At 34.0% G+C, this 15,904-nt stretch overlaps 1 protein-coding gene and 2 pseudogenes across 1 annotated transcript; 2 read left to right on the top strand and 1 right to left on the bottom strand.

Moving 5' to 3' along the window:
* The first annotated feature begins 890 nt into the window (after positions 1–890).
* Positions 891–3,464, top strand: LOC141834077 (uncharacterized; annotated as a pseudogene).
* Positions 3,465–6,048: 2,584 nt separating this feature from the next.
* Positions 6,049–8,720, top strand: LOC141834076 (uncharacterized; annotated as a pseudogene).
* Positions 8,721–13,653: 4,933 nt separating this feature from the next.
* LOC141833810 (uncharacterized) lies at positions 13,654–14,812 on the bottom strand. The gene has a single exon (XM_074721308.1). The coding sequence runs from the start codon at positions 14,808–14,810 to the stop codon at positions 13,893–13,895; it is 918 nt and encodes a 305-aa protein (XP_074577409.1). The 5' UTR covers positions 14,811–14,812; the 3' UTR covers positions 13,654–13,892.
* Positions 14,813–15,904: the final 1,092 nt, after the last annotated feature.

Below are 15,904 nucleotides of genomic sequence, written 5' to 3'. Positions count from 1 at the left end.
CCGCGCTCTAATTAGTTATTAAATTAAAATCTATTGATTCTAGCTATTTATATATATGCTACACATTTATATATTAATAATATATGCATGTAATTAAATCGATATTATATTTAATTATATTGGATATATAAATCAAATGTTAATTGAACTCAACGTTAATTAATTATTAAATTAAAATCTATTTATTTTATTTTATTTTATTTCTAACTCTACAAATTTAATCATCCAATTTAAATCACTATACGGATTAATGAATGATAACCTGTTGGATCATTTAATTTTCGACGCAAAAAAGTTGACGCGTTCCGGAACAAAAGACGCATTTCAAACTTTCTCTAAGTTAATTATAAATTTGCAATTTTCCACATTATGTATTTATTTTTTTTAAAAAAAAATTTTGTGTTTTAACGAAACTTTTATTTCATTATAGCATTACACTTAAAATGATTTTTCTTAACGTAAATGTAATTATTTTATAGTTTAATATTTTTATTTTTTATAATATATAGATATTAATAACATATTATGATTTTATAGTTTAATATTAATATAACGTCAATGTTAATATAGATTTTATAGATATTAATATAACGTAAATGTTATTATTTTATAGTTTAATATTTTTTTATAATATATAGATATTAATAAAATTATATATTTTTGTTATATTTATATTATTTTTTATAAATATTATAAATTGTTTTATTTTTGTTAGATAGAATATTTTAAAAAATTTTGAGATAGAATATATAAAGTTAGAAATAAATTTAGAATTTGTGATCGTACTAATTATTCTGTCAAAATAATTTATTTTTAAAATAAAAAATTTGAATTTTTCCACATTATCTATTTATTTTTACAAATGAGAAATTGTTTCATAAAGGAGGACAATGGAAGAATGGTTTGGTTTAATTTATACTCCACCCTAACAGTAACACCACTTTCTTTGTAGAATGATTTTTTAATGCATCCAGCAGTTTGTGGACCATCAATTATGACCCTGTGTATGCTTTAATGTCTGAATGGAGTACAAAAGGGTATAAAGCATGTCCAACTTGTAACGCAGAAACTCCTTCAAACGGCATAAGGAGTAAGTGATAATATACATTTTTATAGGTCATTTTAACTTTAATACTTGATATTTTTATTTTTATTTATTATGTAACTATTGAGTATATTAATTCATTTTACGAGTAAAAATTTATTTTTGATTATATTACTTATTCCTACAGATATGGAATTGAATCTAATGTTTTTAATGCGTTTTTATATGATACTTAAAGAGCCATGAAGTTGGATAAAATTGAAGCACATTTTGATGTGTTTGGAGGTCATTTGAAGTGCTTTCAGAGGCCAACACAGCTGTGTGAAAAGTGGCACGGTCATGCCCCATCATCCGGACCAATTTTGAAATCCAAGTCGTGCCTCACAAGTCCATGTCATGCCTCACATTTCCAAGGTCGTGACTCACAAGTCCAGATTATGCCTCACCTTTCAAGGCCGTGCCTCACCTTTCAAGGTCGTGTCTCACCTTTCCAGGGTCCAAACACGTCGTGTCTTCTATCTGGACAGTTTTACAGATTGAAAGTAAAACTGACATAACTTTTAGTTAAATTGACCCACGGTCGTGTCACCTACCAAAATGAAGATAACTTCAAGATCTACAACTTTGCTTCAGGGTGTGAAGAAGGATTCCTTCTCTAGGCCATGCTAAAATGCACGGTCGTGCCTCTTCTACAGAAAGCTTCCTTCTCTAGGCCGTGCTAAAAGGCACGGTCGTGCCTCTTCTGTAGAAGGATTCCTTCTCCAGGCCGTGCCTTGAGATACGGACGTGTCGTGGGGCTATTTTTTGGGATATAAAGGCTTCATTTTTTTGAAGATGAGGGATTCTTCCCTTTGGACCTGACCTAGGGGTTGGCCGCCACCTCCACCTCACCGTCATCATCTTCATTCATCGCCACCATCGGACGGAAGTTAAGGGAATTCCCTTCTTCAATCCGGTCATCTTCCATCCATCGAGGAGTCAAGGGGATTTCCTTCTCCGCCACTTCATCTCAACCGCCGCATCAACTACGGGGATTGCATCGAAGTTGGAGATTCCTTCCTTCGCCGCACCTTCCGTGGAGTTTTGTCACCTCGCATCCACCTTCGGCCAGGGACATAGGGAGATTCACTAGATTTACTTTACTTTCCACTTCTGAGCTTAAATTCAATTTTGCATGTCAATTGTTTACTTAATTTTTCCTTACAGTTTTGGATGTTGATTGTCAATAGCTTTCTCTTGTTTACTTGTGTAATGCACTTCTTTACTTTTTTGATGCAATTTATTCTTAGTACTTTGTAGTGTTCTTTTCATTATTTAGATTTAAAACTTAATACACCCCCCCCCCCCCCCCGCCGTCCAATCCAAAAAGAAAATCTAAATCCCCAATTGTCTAATAATCACTAGAATTACCATACACCGGCTATAATCGTTGGAAGACGACTCGAGTTACCCTATACTACTTTAGTTAGGAGATTCGGTATTAATTAAGTTGATGTGCTCATTTTAGACGACAAATCTAAGCCCCCACATCAATAAGATAGCTTACATTGGGCATAGCCGTTTTCTTCCTTTAAATGATCCAATGAGGCGAAGCAAACAATTTGATGGTAAGGTAGAACCAAGATCTCCTCCCAAAGAACTAATTGCTGAAGATATATTAGCACAGTTAGAACATGTGCTATTGTTCTTCCTGGAAAGCATAAGCAGTATGGAGCTATAAAGCATAAGAGTTCACTTATCGAGCTTAATTGGTAAAAAAAGCATATTTTTTCAACTTGAATATTGGCAACACTTACCACTTCGACATAACTCGAATGTAATGCACATCGAGTTGAAAGTATGTGATAATGTTCTCGGTACCTTATTGAACATAGAAGGAAAATCAAAAGACACAGAAAAGGCGAGACTAGATCTTCAAGACACGGGGATCAGGAATGAGTTGCATCAATCTGTACAAAGATAAAAATAAATGAAAGAAGCCACCAGAAACATATACATTATGTGTTGAGGAGAAACTCTTATTTTGTCAATTTATCTAATCGGTGAAGTTTCTGGATGATTTTACCACCAACTTATCAAAAAATGTCATTGATGCTACTGGTAAGATATCAAGACTTGAATCTCATGATTGTCATGTTTTGCTCCAACTTTTACAATAGGAATTAGGCCATACTTAAAAAAAGAAGTCTGTGAAACTATGATTGAGTTGTGTAATTTTTTCCGACAAATATGTGCCAAGACTTTGAACATTACTGATCCTAATTTGTTGGAGACAAATGTTGTTCTTATCTTGTGCAAGTTGGAAAGAATATTCCCTCCAGTGTTCTTTGATATTATGGTTCACATGATTCTTCATTTACCGAAAGAGGCAATAATGGGTGGTCATGTGTATTTTAGATGGATGTATAGCATTGAGTGAGCTCTAGGTATCTATAAACAATATGTTGGCAATCGAGCACGTCCAAAGGGATCAATTGTTGAAGCTTACATTGTTAATGAGGCTTTAACCTTTTGCTCGATGTATTTTCGAGATATCGAACCTGATATAATTGCCCAAAAGGAAATGATGACAGAGTTTTTGTTAGTGTTAGCCCTTAGAGTCAATTATAAGATGATTGACAAAGAAACTTTTGTATGATATTTCATTAATAAAATACAAAGTTTATGGTTATTATATTTACTTGAGATCTGTGTCAGATAAATAAGTATAATAATATCATAGGGTAGTACGTTCTAGTCTACAGCATATCAATGGATTTAATTGATAGTGGAAGGTTGTAGATATATATAGAACACTACTCTTAATTATTTCTAGTCATGCTTTAATATACAAGGGCAATATTAATGCATTGAGACTAGCATATCGGCCAATTGATAACTTAATCTCACAAGTCATGGATATAAGATATATAGTTGACACATGAGTATATATTAGAGAATATGTACTGAATTGACCCGCTATGAGAATATTTCATGGATCATATATGAGTGTCATAAATATTCTCATCGTGACTATTAGTATAAATATTCCTTAGACCTAAAGTCACTACAGTTCTCTACATAAGGAGTTGTGTACTTTAGTATCAGCAAACGTCACCTATAACAAGGTGGACTATAAAGTCGATTATTGGGTATGCAATAAGTTATGCGAAGGGATGTGAGTGATGTAGATGAGATCTATCCCTTTCATATGACAGAAGTGATATATGTGGGTCATTTGATAAGTAGGACTACTAAAATGTATGGTTATGCTCAAATAAGTCAATATGAGATATTGAACTCATTTGGTTAAATGAGTCCACTTAGATATCAAGAAATACAAAGATTGATAAGAAGATCATACGGTCTATACATCATGGATCAATCTAGATATCGAGGATAGAAGGACCATGTTATATAAGACAATAGACACAAAAACGTTAGGTCGGATCTCGACATTCTCATCACTTTGATAGCAATGATGCATTGTTAGATGTCACTCATTGCTTATGTATCTAAAATATTATTAAGTCACACACAAAGAACATATTAATTTCGAGATGGGTTTATTTTAGTTTGACTAAAATATAATAGACGTTAAGATTATAGGGTTATGTCTAATCTAAGTTAGACTAAAATGAATCCAACTATTAGATTATTGGATTGCGTCTAATCCGAATTAGACTCAACTACTAAAGAAGATTAAAATCCATTAATAAAGATTAATGGAGCATTGATGAAAAAGAGAGCAAAAGATAAAAATCCTTTATATTCATTAGTGACCCCTTATATTCATTGGATGACCTTTTGTATTCATTAGATGAGTACAAAAGGTCATTTTTTATGCATTTGGTGGATGATCACTTCTAGTCTCATCTTCTTCTCCTCATAGCCAAACCTTCCAAGTTGCTAGCATAACAAAGGTGGTTCTTCTCTGAAGGCTGAGTTCATGCGACGAGCGAAGGACGTGTTCGTATAGATACCGAAGATGCGCGACCATTCTAATCATACTAAAATCTACCAAATCAAGCTGCTGACGAGATTGTTCTATTCATGCAACAAAGGTGACAAATTGATCAAATATGTATACTGCATTCATATGAAGCTTTGGAGGGATCAATTTTATTCTGCTGTATTTATTTATTATTTTTTATAAAAGATCTCTACAGTTTTCACATGTTCATCTAGAGTTATTTCTATATTCAAGCAAGTTGGTCGGCAAGAAAGAGGTCAAAGTTCTTGAAACTTCTTTATAGAGTACGGGTATGTACTAAATAATTGCTAAGAAGTTGAAAAGTACCTTGAGTAAGTCATCTATAACTCTTTCAATTATTGTCTATACCTAAATGTATATCATTAGTTAATAATATTATTTTAACTATCATGTAGGGAACATCAAAATTATCTACTACTAGGAGAGTGCGGAATGTGGAACAACAACAAGAAGTTGAATTTCCAATGTGGTTTCAGGTATAAGGTAAGATAAAAAAAAACATGTTCAAGTCAATATCATAAATTGTCCAATTCTAAATAATATTAGACTACATTTGATTTGAGTAATTGCAAATCAAATGAAATTCTTGTATCATACTTCTCCAACAATTTTTAGGTTAATGAAATGCAAGCATCTGAATCATATGAGGATACAAATGAATTGTATGCATTATAATAGATCCAATTTCAGTGTGTACTCATACTCTGGTGTAATTATCAATGGCGTTAAGTTTCTTGTGGAACAACAAGATGTGAGACAAACCACACAAAATAATGGTATTCTTGTACCTAGTGTAGGAGGGCAAAACTTTTATGACGTTCTTCAAGAAGTTGTAGAGTTGTGTTATTTAAAAGATTTCTCAGTGTTGTTATTTAAGTACAAATGGTTTGACGCTGATCCAATGAAAAGAAGAATTCAAGAAAAGAATAAATTCACAAGCAGTTGGAGCAGAACAGTACAAGAATATCCATTTATACTTACATCACAGGCAAAATCAATGTATTACTTGAACAATATCAAGAATGATCCGATGTGGAAATTGGTGCAGGCTTATGCCCCACATAATCTATGGGACTATCCAAATATTGAAGTTGAAAATGATATTGACACAACTAGTATCGATCCTCACGTAGTACAAGAAACTAATTCACAATCATTGCAATTGGCGGTAGAATTACCAGAGTTAAAGAATGGCTGCTTCCATCGTGATGATATCGAACCAACTGAGGTTATGAATGTTGATCAATTGTTGCACAATATAAATGATTTTGTTGTTGATGTGGATGATTTTGAAGATGACACTTTAGAAGAATATGATGAAGAAGAAGATGGTATTGTTGAAATTGACGAGGATGATACTATTGAAAATGAAACTAATGACACGAATTCAAAAGAAGTAAGAAATATATTTATCTACATTACTCCTAGTTTATTCTATTGTTTATGTTATTGTCCATTTATTGCATGATTTATGATGTCATTCATTTATTCGTATTATTAATTTATCTTCTTTTTATTTTATAGGATGTCTAGTTTGAATGCTAATGGTTCTAGTGTCGACAAGGATGAATCAAAAGGGGATGGACGAGGTAGACAACCACATGGAGATAAGAATCTTGAAGTATAGTCCTTGAGAAGGCATTAAAAAGGCAAAACATAGATAAATTGGAGGTTAAGTTTGAAGAATATACAGTGGTAGTGTTGGAAAAATTGGAAAATGGTTTAATAACTTCATAGCTCAAATAGTTCGAGATACAATATCTCCTCGAGTTATGGCTTGGGAGGATGTCTCTTTGGTTGATAAACAACTCATCTTTGATCATCTTGATGTATGTTTGTAAAATTACATAATGTCATTTTGATTATGTCTATGTGTTAGTGAGTTTTTTTTTTTTTTTTTTTTGAAGAACAAATTTATATATCCAAAGACAAGTGTGGTGAATGCAGAGGTAGAGCGGCTTGCCATGAGAGCTGTTAGAGATTGAAGGTGTAAGATGAGGAGACACTGGAAGCAACTTGATGGGTTGCAAAATAAAGATGCGCCAAAAAGGAAGCCGTACAATTGAGTAAGCAAAAATGATTGGGATTTTCTTTGTGATTATTTTGGAAAAGAACAAATGGTTAGTAATAATTAGATTAGTCGATAAACATTTTAATATTAATTGCACTAATATTATTCTTTTTTAGAAAAAAATCTGAAAAGAATAGCAATAATCGATTTACTAGGCCACTTGAGGGCGACCATGGATCTAAGACTCGGTCCAACATTACCATGATGATGTAAATTTTATTTGAAAACAATATTTATTGATACAATTTATATGATGATAACTTGTTTTATTTTTTTAAGGCTAATCCTAAGATGGGATTGCTTCCGAGTGTGGTTGACACCTTCGAGAAATTGTTTCGCAAAGGAGGACAATGGAAGAATGATGGGGCTGCACAAAAATATGTAAGTACCTTTGGATTGGATGTGTCCCTCTCGATGTATAAATGTCTTGGTATTATTGATTTTGGGTTTTGATTGATTGAATTAATTGGAGTGTGGAGCATGATTTTATATTACTTTGATTTATTAATGAGAAATGTTCTTTTGGTCCTAAATTTTTGTTAAATGGCTTATTATTTTTTACTACATTTTTGGTATAGTGGATTGAATGATGCTCTCAAAATTATGCTAGGATGAATTATAAATATTCTCCTAATCATTTGTGAAGATTATGATTCTTTCACAAGTTCGACCATATCTGATGAATTCTTATCCATTCTCCCCATCATTCTATTGTAGCAATGTGTGTGTTTTTAATAGTATGATAATTGATCAATCATCTATTTTGTTTTGCTTTTTGGGATGATTTTCAGTAGTTAAATGCTTGCATTTCTGTTAATTCTATGTGATCTTGTTACTAATCCTTTTGTGAAACATTTTTTGAGATGATTTTCAACTATCTTTTACAATATTGTTTCGTTTGAATTTGATAATGTTTTTGTTTAGCATTTAATTGTTGAACGACTCAATCCTCTAGACTTGCTTTTACTAGCTAGGAACCTTGCGTCGTTGTGTTGGTTCATAGTCCGCTTTTATCATATTCTTGATTTCATTGTCTGGCATTTAATTATGGTTAGTTTGGCTATTAATTTAAGTTATGATATTATTTTATGGTATTTTAATTCTAATGTTCATCTCCTTCATGACTCACGTTCTTATTTTTTTCTTTTCATTTTTCTTGTCTCATGTTTATCCCACTTTCTTGTTTGTTTATGCTACAACCATATTTTATTTTCTTTAAGAATAAAATGGTGGAACTTTGATCAACTCAACTAGAATAAGAAGTGTCTGCCTCTACTATCAATAATGCACATCAACCCAAAGATGTTAATATCACGATGCAAGTTTTAGGCTCACAGTCTCACTACGTCAAGGGTTTAGTTTAGGGACCTAAATAATCTATAATAGGTGGTCCTAGGGCAAACATCCATTACCTAAACAATCTATAGTAGGTGGTCCTAGGGCAACAAACATCAATTCAAAGCGTTATGATGATAGTGAAAAGATTATGACTATGCAAAAAACTATCAATGAGCAACGATAGACTATAGATGAGCAACAACAAAAATTAATTTGAAACATTATTGCAACAATTTCAACAAGCCATTCTTGGTTTCTCTTTCCAACCTCCACCAACACGCTCTATGACTTGATCTCCTCTAGCATTTTCCTTGCCTCCGGCAACTATATGTATTTTTTCCAACTTTATCTAGTTAGTGTTTGACTAATTATGCTATATTTTTGGATCTCATTTGACTAATTGTGTATCATTGTGAAAAATATTTGATAGTTAATATAAGTAAATTACACATCTATTAAATTTGATTACATTTAATTATTTTATTTGATAGAGTAGGAACTTCTTTGTGATTAAATAGAGTAGGAATCTGACTCATGCTTTGAGATGCGTGTTTAATCCGTTTCTCATGCCAAGCGTCCAAGCACGAATCGTAAAGACGTTTTTATCCGGTGGCTGCTTCGCAAGCGATGGAAGATTTTCAACCGTCAGAAAAGCGACACGTGTGGTCAGATGGATAAACCTGGGCCCGCCACATACGATATCGTCGGCGGATCCCGACAAGATCTAAGCGGGCTCCCTCTTTAGCTGCCCAGCTGATAAGATAATTATTTAATAATTTAATATTATTTAATGAAACAATATTTAATTTTTATGATCCGTCGGATATTTTAGCTTTTGAGTTTTTATTAACTTTTATGAGTTTTTAGAAATAATTAAAACTTTAATATAAAAAGGATTTATTTGCAGTTAGTAAGAAGAAATAAAATATAAATTCATAAATTCAATCAGTCAAGGAAGACTAGAAATCTACATATAATGAACAATTGATTTGCAATCCCTGTCTGACTAGATCTCCTTCAGAAAACTCTTGCAAAAGAAACTAGGCCTAAGCATCTATCTTTCTGAGGATTAACCAAAATTATATTTCATGTGAAATATAATTTTACATGAAATTATAGTTTTCATCTGATTTCTTTTGATGTGGTTTTATTTTCTTAAATTTTGAGATTGTTAGTGTTTTAGTTTCTTAATTTTGAGTTTTTGAAACGAAGTTAATGGAAGAGTATTTTTGAAACATAAGTGTCTCTTTTCATAAATTTCAAAATATGATATGTTTTTTTGGCATCTATATATGCGTATGTTTTATAAAGTATATTCATTTTTGTTGGGTTGCAAGGGTAGAAATATAGTCTCACATCTAAAACACATAAAAAAGATCATGGGTTTAAAAGGATGGAAGATATCTCCATTGGTATGTGACCTTTTGGGGAAAATAAAAAAAAACTATAAGGACTTTGGCCCAACGTGGGCAATATATCATGTCATTGTAGAGATATTCTACTGCAAAAATAGAATCCACCACCCTAACTGCCCCACACAATCGATTACACGACCATATATGACGAAGCAAAGATGGAATCCACCACCCTAACTGCCCCACACGATCGATCACACGACCATATATGAGAAAATAAATCAAAAAGTTACAGTTGACCCTAAAATATTTTATACTATATTCTATTCCATAGTCTTGGAATAAAGATAATTAATAATTGATACTTTTAGATGGTTATTAATAGAACACAAAATATTTTCTATTTTCAACAAATTTGTATATATTTTTCATTTAGTAAATTTATTAACTTTTCCTATTTTACTTTTTTTTTCAATACATGAATTAATATTAACAATAAAATTTCATGCAATTAGTTAATATGATAGATATTTCAAACTCACTTACTTTGACATATTATTGCATTGTTAGTTTACATCAAATACATAAAAAAAAATCAAATCAAAATTTTTTTTGAGAGAAACATTTTTGTTTTCAGGTCCTCAACGGGAGATTATATATTTTTTTCTTAAAATAGATAATATTTTTATCATTCCTAATATAGATTCACACCCATAATTTTTTTCCCTTATTTTTTATTATGAGTTAATTGCTATTTTTTAAATATACTTTATAACTTTTAACGAATCTATCACATATTTTTAAATCCTATTGTATAACCTGGACGTTGTATCAAAAGAGTGTGACTCATTCTCAAAATACTTTTGCAATTCTCTGAACGACTCTAAAACCTAAGAAGACCATTTGAATTATTATTTTAAAATATTTTCATCAAAAGAGTTATTTATAAATCAAAATAAAAAATTTTATGATTCTCTGTAACTCTTTCCCTAATTTTTTTTCTGACAAGAGACATCAACCTTCAGTTATAGTGATTTGCTAATAGCTGAATATTATTTGACTGGTTTGGAGATCATAATGATCTTATCATACGTCCATTTGTGAAAGTTTTTGAGGGCATTGATGAAATGCAAATGGAATGAATTAACTGCATAAACAATTAGAAATCCTATCATATCTGTGAAATGAACAATAACAGTTATTCCCTAACTAGTTCTGATATGTATATGTCTAGAGTGCAGTTTAGTATAATCGAATAATATTTTACTTTTTTAATTTTTCTAAGAATTACAATTTTTACTTCATTTGCCAACATCTGAATCAATTCATTTTAAATTTTTGGACCAAAATATGTGTAATATGTCTCATGTACTTGAATACGTCATACGTGCTCTTATATTAATAGATCGAACTCAGTAATCATTTGTAAAAAATTACCATTATTCTCAACATAAAACTTTTCGCAAGTTTCTCGATATGCTAGATTATTTTTTGCAAGTCTATAGGTAACAATAATTAACCTCTTTAACACTAATTAATCTCCAATGTTCTTTTTCTTTATTAATTTCTATCCGAATGTTTTCATCATTTTAGTCTTGTTTTTCCAATTCATTTCGTGTTGTCATACAACCAATATGTTCCTTACTTCGTTCATGCTTTATAAGACATCAAGTCAAATTATGTCAATCGTTATAACCATCAGTAGCTAATTGACTAATTATATTATGTTGATACCATAAGTCCCCCACGACCATCTGTGAAGAGGTAATCGAGAACCCAGTGACTTGGTTACGAAGGATATTGCCTGGCTTCGCCATGTTGTTGTGATTCCGTATGATTTACCCTGGTGGGGGCCAAATTATGTCAATCGATATAACCAAAGTGGCTAATTGACTAATTATATTCATATTGTTGTGATTTATGAACAACTTACCACAAAAGCAAAATGAATAAACTACCAACTTTTTTTTTCTCCATTTTGCAACATCCATTCATAATGCAATGCATCAAAATGCCTACCAACTTTATCTTTAAGAAATAAAATGATATCAATTCTAGTTGGACCCTTTTCCACTAAAAAATCTCTCAAATTTTGATCAATTTTTTTCTCATTTTTCATGATCACCATTATTCAAATGTGAATGACTCTCTTGGTCCATAATTTCATGCTGAACATCAAAAACATTACCATTATCTTCTTCATCCAAGTCATTCACAATTTCTTATTTAACACCGATCATGTTTTATCTCCTATCGAATGAATAAATGTCTCTTCTCTTTATTGTTTTCTCTTTTGAGATCCAAATAAATATTTCAGAGCCATAATTATATATTATACCTAAAAAATATTTAAAAATAATGCATAAGAAGAAATAAATAAATAATAAGAGGGGAAAAGAGAAAATTTTAAAGGATAATCAAGAAATTAATTTATCAATCTTTACCTTCAATCAGTAGTTGTACATGGACAATAATTTTTTTAAACAAGGACATTAAATGGTTCCTTGGTTTGGTTTGGCCTACAAGAGAATGCATGCATGTTAGCTCCTGCAGTGAGTGATGATCAATAGCAATGCTTGCTGCATTGAATAACAAGCAATAGTCTGAGTAGTAAAGGGGAGGAAGGAGGGGCTACTACAAATTGTTGTTATTGTTGTGAAAAGAGAAATTGTTGTTGTGAAGAGAAGAAATAAAAATTTACTGCTCTTCTACAAAAAAGGTGGATCCGCCACCTTAGCGGCCCCACACGGTCGTCGGCCCCACGACCATCTGTGAGGAGGTAAATCGAGAAAATACAGTTAATCACGACGTATGAGGGTATTGCCTGGACTTCGCCAGGATTTGAACCCTTATCCTCTTCTGCAAGTCTGCTGCGTCGTAATCAACTCACCTATGTCCCGGAGGGAAAAAAAAAAATTTACTGCTCTTGACGCTTACTATTGGTGACTGAGAGAGAGATGAAGAAAGTTGATTGTTGTTGGTTGACTGAAAAAAGAAGAAGAAAATAGCAACGTTGTTGTTGTCATATAAAGCAGAGGGAAAATAAAGGGAGAAGAAAAAAATGAGAAGAAATCGGTGGTGGGTTGTTGCGTATGTGGAGAGAAAAAAGATAAATTTTTAAAAAATATCCTAATTTATTTAAATCGATTGAATCAATTTAATTCATGAACTTAATTCGATCATAACTTCACCCAATTAAATTCAAATCAATTTCGATTTAAACCAATATAATCCTTATCTCCATACCTATTCGATAAATTTAGATCGGACTCATTCCAATTTTCATTTCATGTCCAATGATTAAATTTATTTTTAAATTTAAAATCTAATATTTAACAAAGTTTATATTAAATTGAGAATTCTAAACCTACTATATTAATATAAATGAAAAATTAATTTTTGAACCCCTCTAGAAAGTGAGCATGGAGGAGGGAATTCACTTGCAATTTAACTTACCATGATTTCTTGGACTTGTTTGCCTTAGTTAATGTTCATTAAATTTAGTGGGGATGGTTGAGAATCATGTTAGACGTGTCCAAAGTTTTATAAAAAATTTAATGAACTATATTAACGCAATCAAAGGATGTTGGACATCTGAATTGATCACTGTATACGCTTCCTGATTTATCTTGATAGTCGATAGAAAACTTCTATAGAACCGGACCGACCACCCCAGAAATTAAGTTCATGAGACTTACTGAGATTTATCATTTTTTTATTGAACTATATTAAAAACATAATATATTGATATATTTAAATTTAAACTAAGTGAATTTTAATAGTCTCCTAAAATATAACTATATATTTAAATTTAAATAAAATAATTAGTAATTTTAAATTTTCAAATTTCAAATACTATTAAAACTTCTTTTTGAAGGCGATTTTTGAGGTTGCAAAAAAAAAAGAAAGAATATGTTCTTTCCGTACGTAACGATTCTAGGGTTTGCAGCAGCATCTTCTCCCTGAGTTTGAAGCGATCGGCCGCTGAGCACTACTGCTATTAGCATTCCTTTTCTTCCAAATCCGTAGCAGCAACTTACACTACTTTGATTTTGCAAGCTTCGCCGGCGAGGGGCATAAGCAAGCTCATGCGGTGGTACCAAGCAAGTTTTACAGGCTGAGCTTCAACGCCGTCTTCACGTCGATCCTCCACGCACTGCCGCCGCCGTTCAGCCTCCACACGTCGCACGGGGCCGCCAGAGACGATGCCCCCTCCGCCCTCCCGTCCGGCCGAGCGTAGTGAACGCGCATCCTGCACGTGAACGCCCGGCACGCCCCTGACGCCGGCACCGCCGCCCGGGCCACAAGCCCCACCCGCACCTCGTCTGCCCCTGCTCTGCCACCACCGCGAACCACGTCTGAAACGGCGCCCGCCACCATCCGCCGGTACGCCGCGTTGGTCCACGTGACCCGGTTTCTCTCGTCGGACACCAACCCGGGGCAGTCGTCCGCAGCCAGCGCCGCCCGCACCGCCTCGTCGCTCCTCCACGCGACCTCCCCATCCCTCCACGTGTTCGTCACGCATTCCACCGTCACCCACGACCCCATCGCCGTCAGCGGACAAGGCATCCTCGCCGCCGCCTTGCACCCCATCCACGCCGGCATAAGGAGCGGACGCTCAGATCCAGGAGACAGGCGTTCCGCCGGGTCGTCCAGCTTCTCCTCCGCCGCCTGCATCAGCGGAAGCGTCACGATCGTGGGCGAACAAGTCGTCGTACTGGTGGTCGTGGAGGAAGACGACGCCGAGGAGGTTGACGCCTTCCGATCATTTTTAGAAGACGGCGACGGCTTCGCCGCCACCTTCCTCGCCTTCCTCCCTCTGCAACGGCCGCCGGTACTCTTCCGCCCCCTCTTCCTTCCCAAAGGCGACAACTCCGCGACGGCGGAGGCGCCCGCCGGGGAAGTAACGGCCGGTCTGGGGGCGATTGGCCGGAACCTGAGCATGATCCGGCCCATCTTCCAGGCCGCCTCGGCGTCTCCACCTCCTCCTCCGTACATGGCGAGGCAGCCACCGTCTCTCCGCTCCATCTTCAACCTCGATCCCTCCGCTGGCAGAAAATGGCGGAGCAGGTTAAATAGGGCGACGGAGGCCGACACGTGTCCAGATCAGCACGTGTTCGGATGCCTTCTCAGGACTCTCATTGGCTGGAGCGACAGGTGGCGGTGGGAGGAAGGTAGCTCACTAGAAGAGCCGGTGGGAGTATCCGGCGCCAATGAGGTGACACCGCGTGTCCAATAGGACGTACGAGCAACACGTCCGCAGGAGCTTCGAGTTCGGACACGTGGAGCGGAGCCCAGCGTCGTACGCTTGTGGGTGCAAGAGGCGGGTCCACGGCTGTTGCTATTATTGTTTGGAGAAAAGAATGGGTCCCATCTCGGCTTTACTGGAGAAAGCGAGAAATTTTCTAAAAAGGGGTACACGTGGCATCTCTGATGGCGACGTGGTAGTACCGCAAGGAAGTGGATGATTACGTCGTCGCGTCTGATGATGGTCTCATTCTACCTATCAGTTACTCGCCTCCTTATTGGTCCATATTTTGAAATACTTTTTTTTTTAAAAAGGGTCCTTTATTTTAGTTTTTATTTTAAAAACAGGAAAACAGTTGACCACAAGATTAATCCTAAAGTTTCAAAATAATAAAAATAAAGGTTATAATTTTAATCAAAATTATATGATAAAAATACTTAAAATATATTTAGTCAAAATTATTTTAATATTAATTACAATTAATTAAAAGTATTTCAATTCAATTAAAATTGCTCTAATATTTTTATAGCAGGTTTAATTAAAAATGTGGAACAATTTAACTAAAATTGTTATAACACTTTTGGTTACGGTTGTAATTAAGTGGAACTTTGTGTTTGTTAAAACTTATTAAAAAAGATAATCAAGGTAAATAAGTCGAGCCTAAAATGATTATTTAAGTTTAGTTTAATTTTTTTTACTAGTTTATGAACTCTTAGTTAAAGTTTATTTAATTATTTAAAAAAATTTATTTTTTTTTAAAAATTATTTGATTGGTTAATGAGCTTGATATCATACACTTTTTCATTGATTTTATGAGCTTCTTTATTTATTTAGTTCATAAATTTTATTTGAAGATATTATTATATTATTTATA

This window comes from Curcuma longa, chromosome 8, assembly GCF_044706935.1.
Source record: "Curcuma longa cultivar G26 ecotype Majalengka, Jawa Barat chromosome 8, ITB_CL_G26_1.1, whole genome shotgun sequence".
In the NCBI taxonomy this organism is placed as follows: Eukaryota; Viridiplantae; Streptophyta; class Magnoliopsida; order Zingiberales; family Zingiberaceae; genus Curcuma; species Curcuma longa.
Note: the sequence above shows the minus strand (reverse complement) of the source record. Positions and strands in the feature narration are given on the sequence as shown.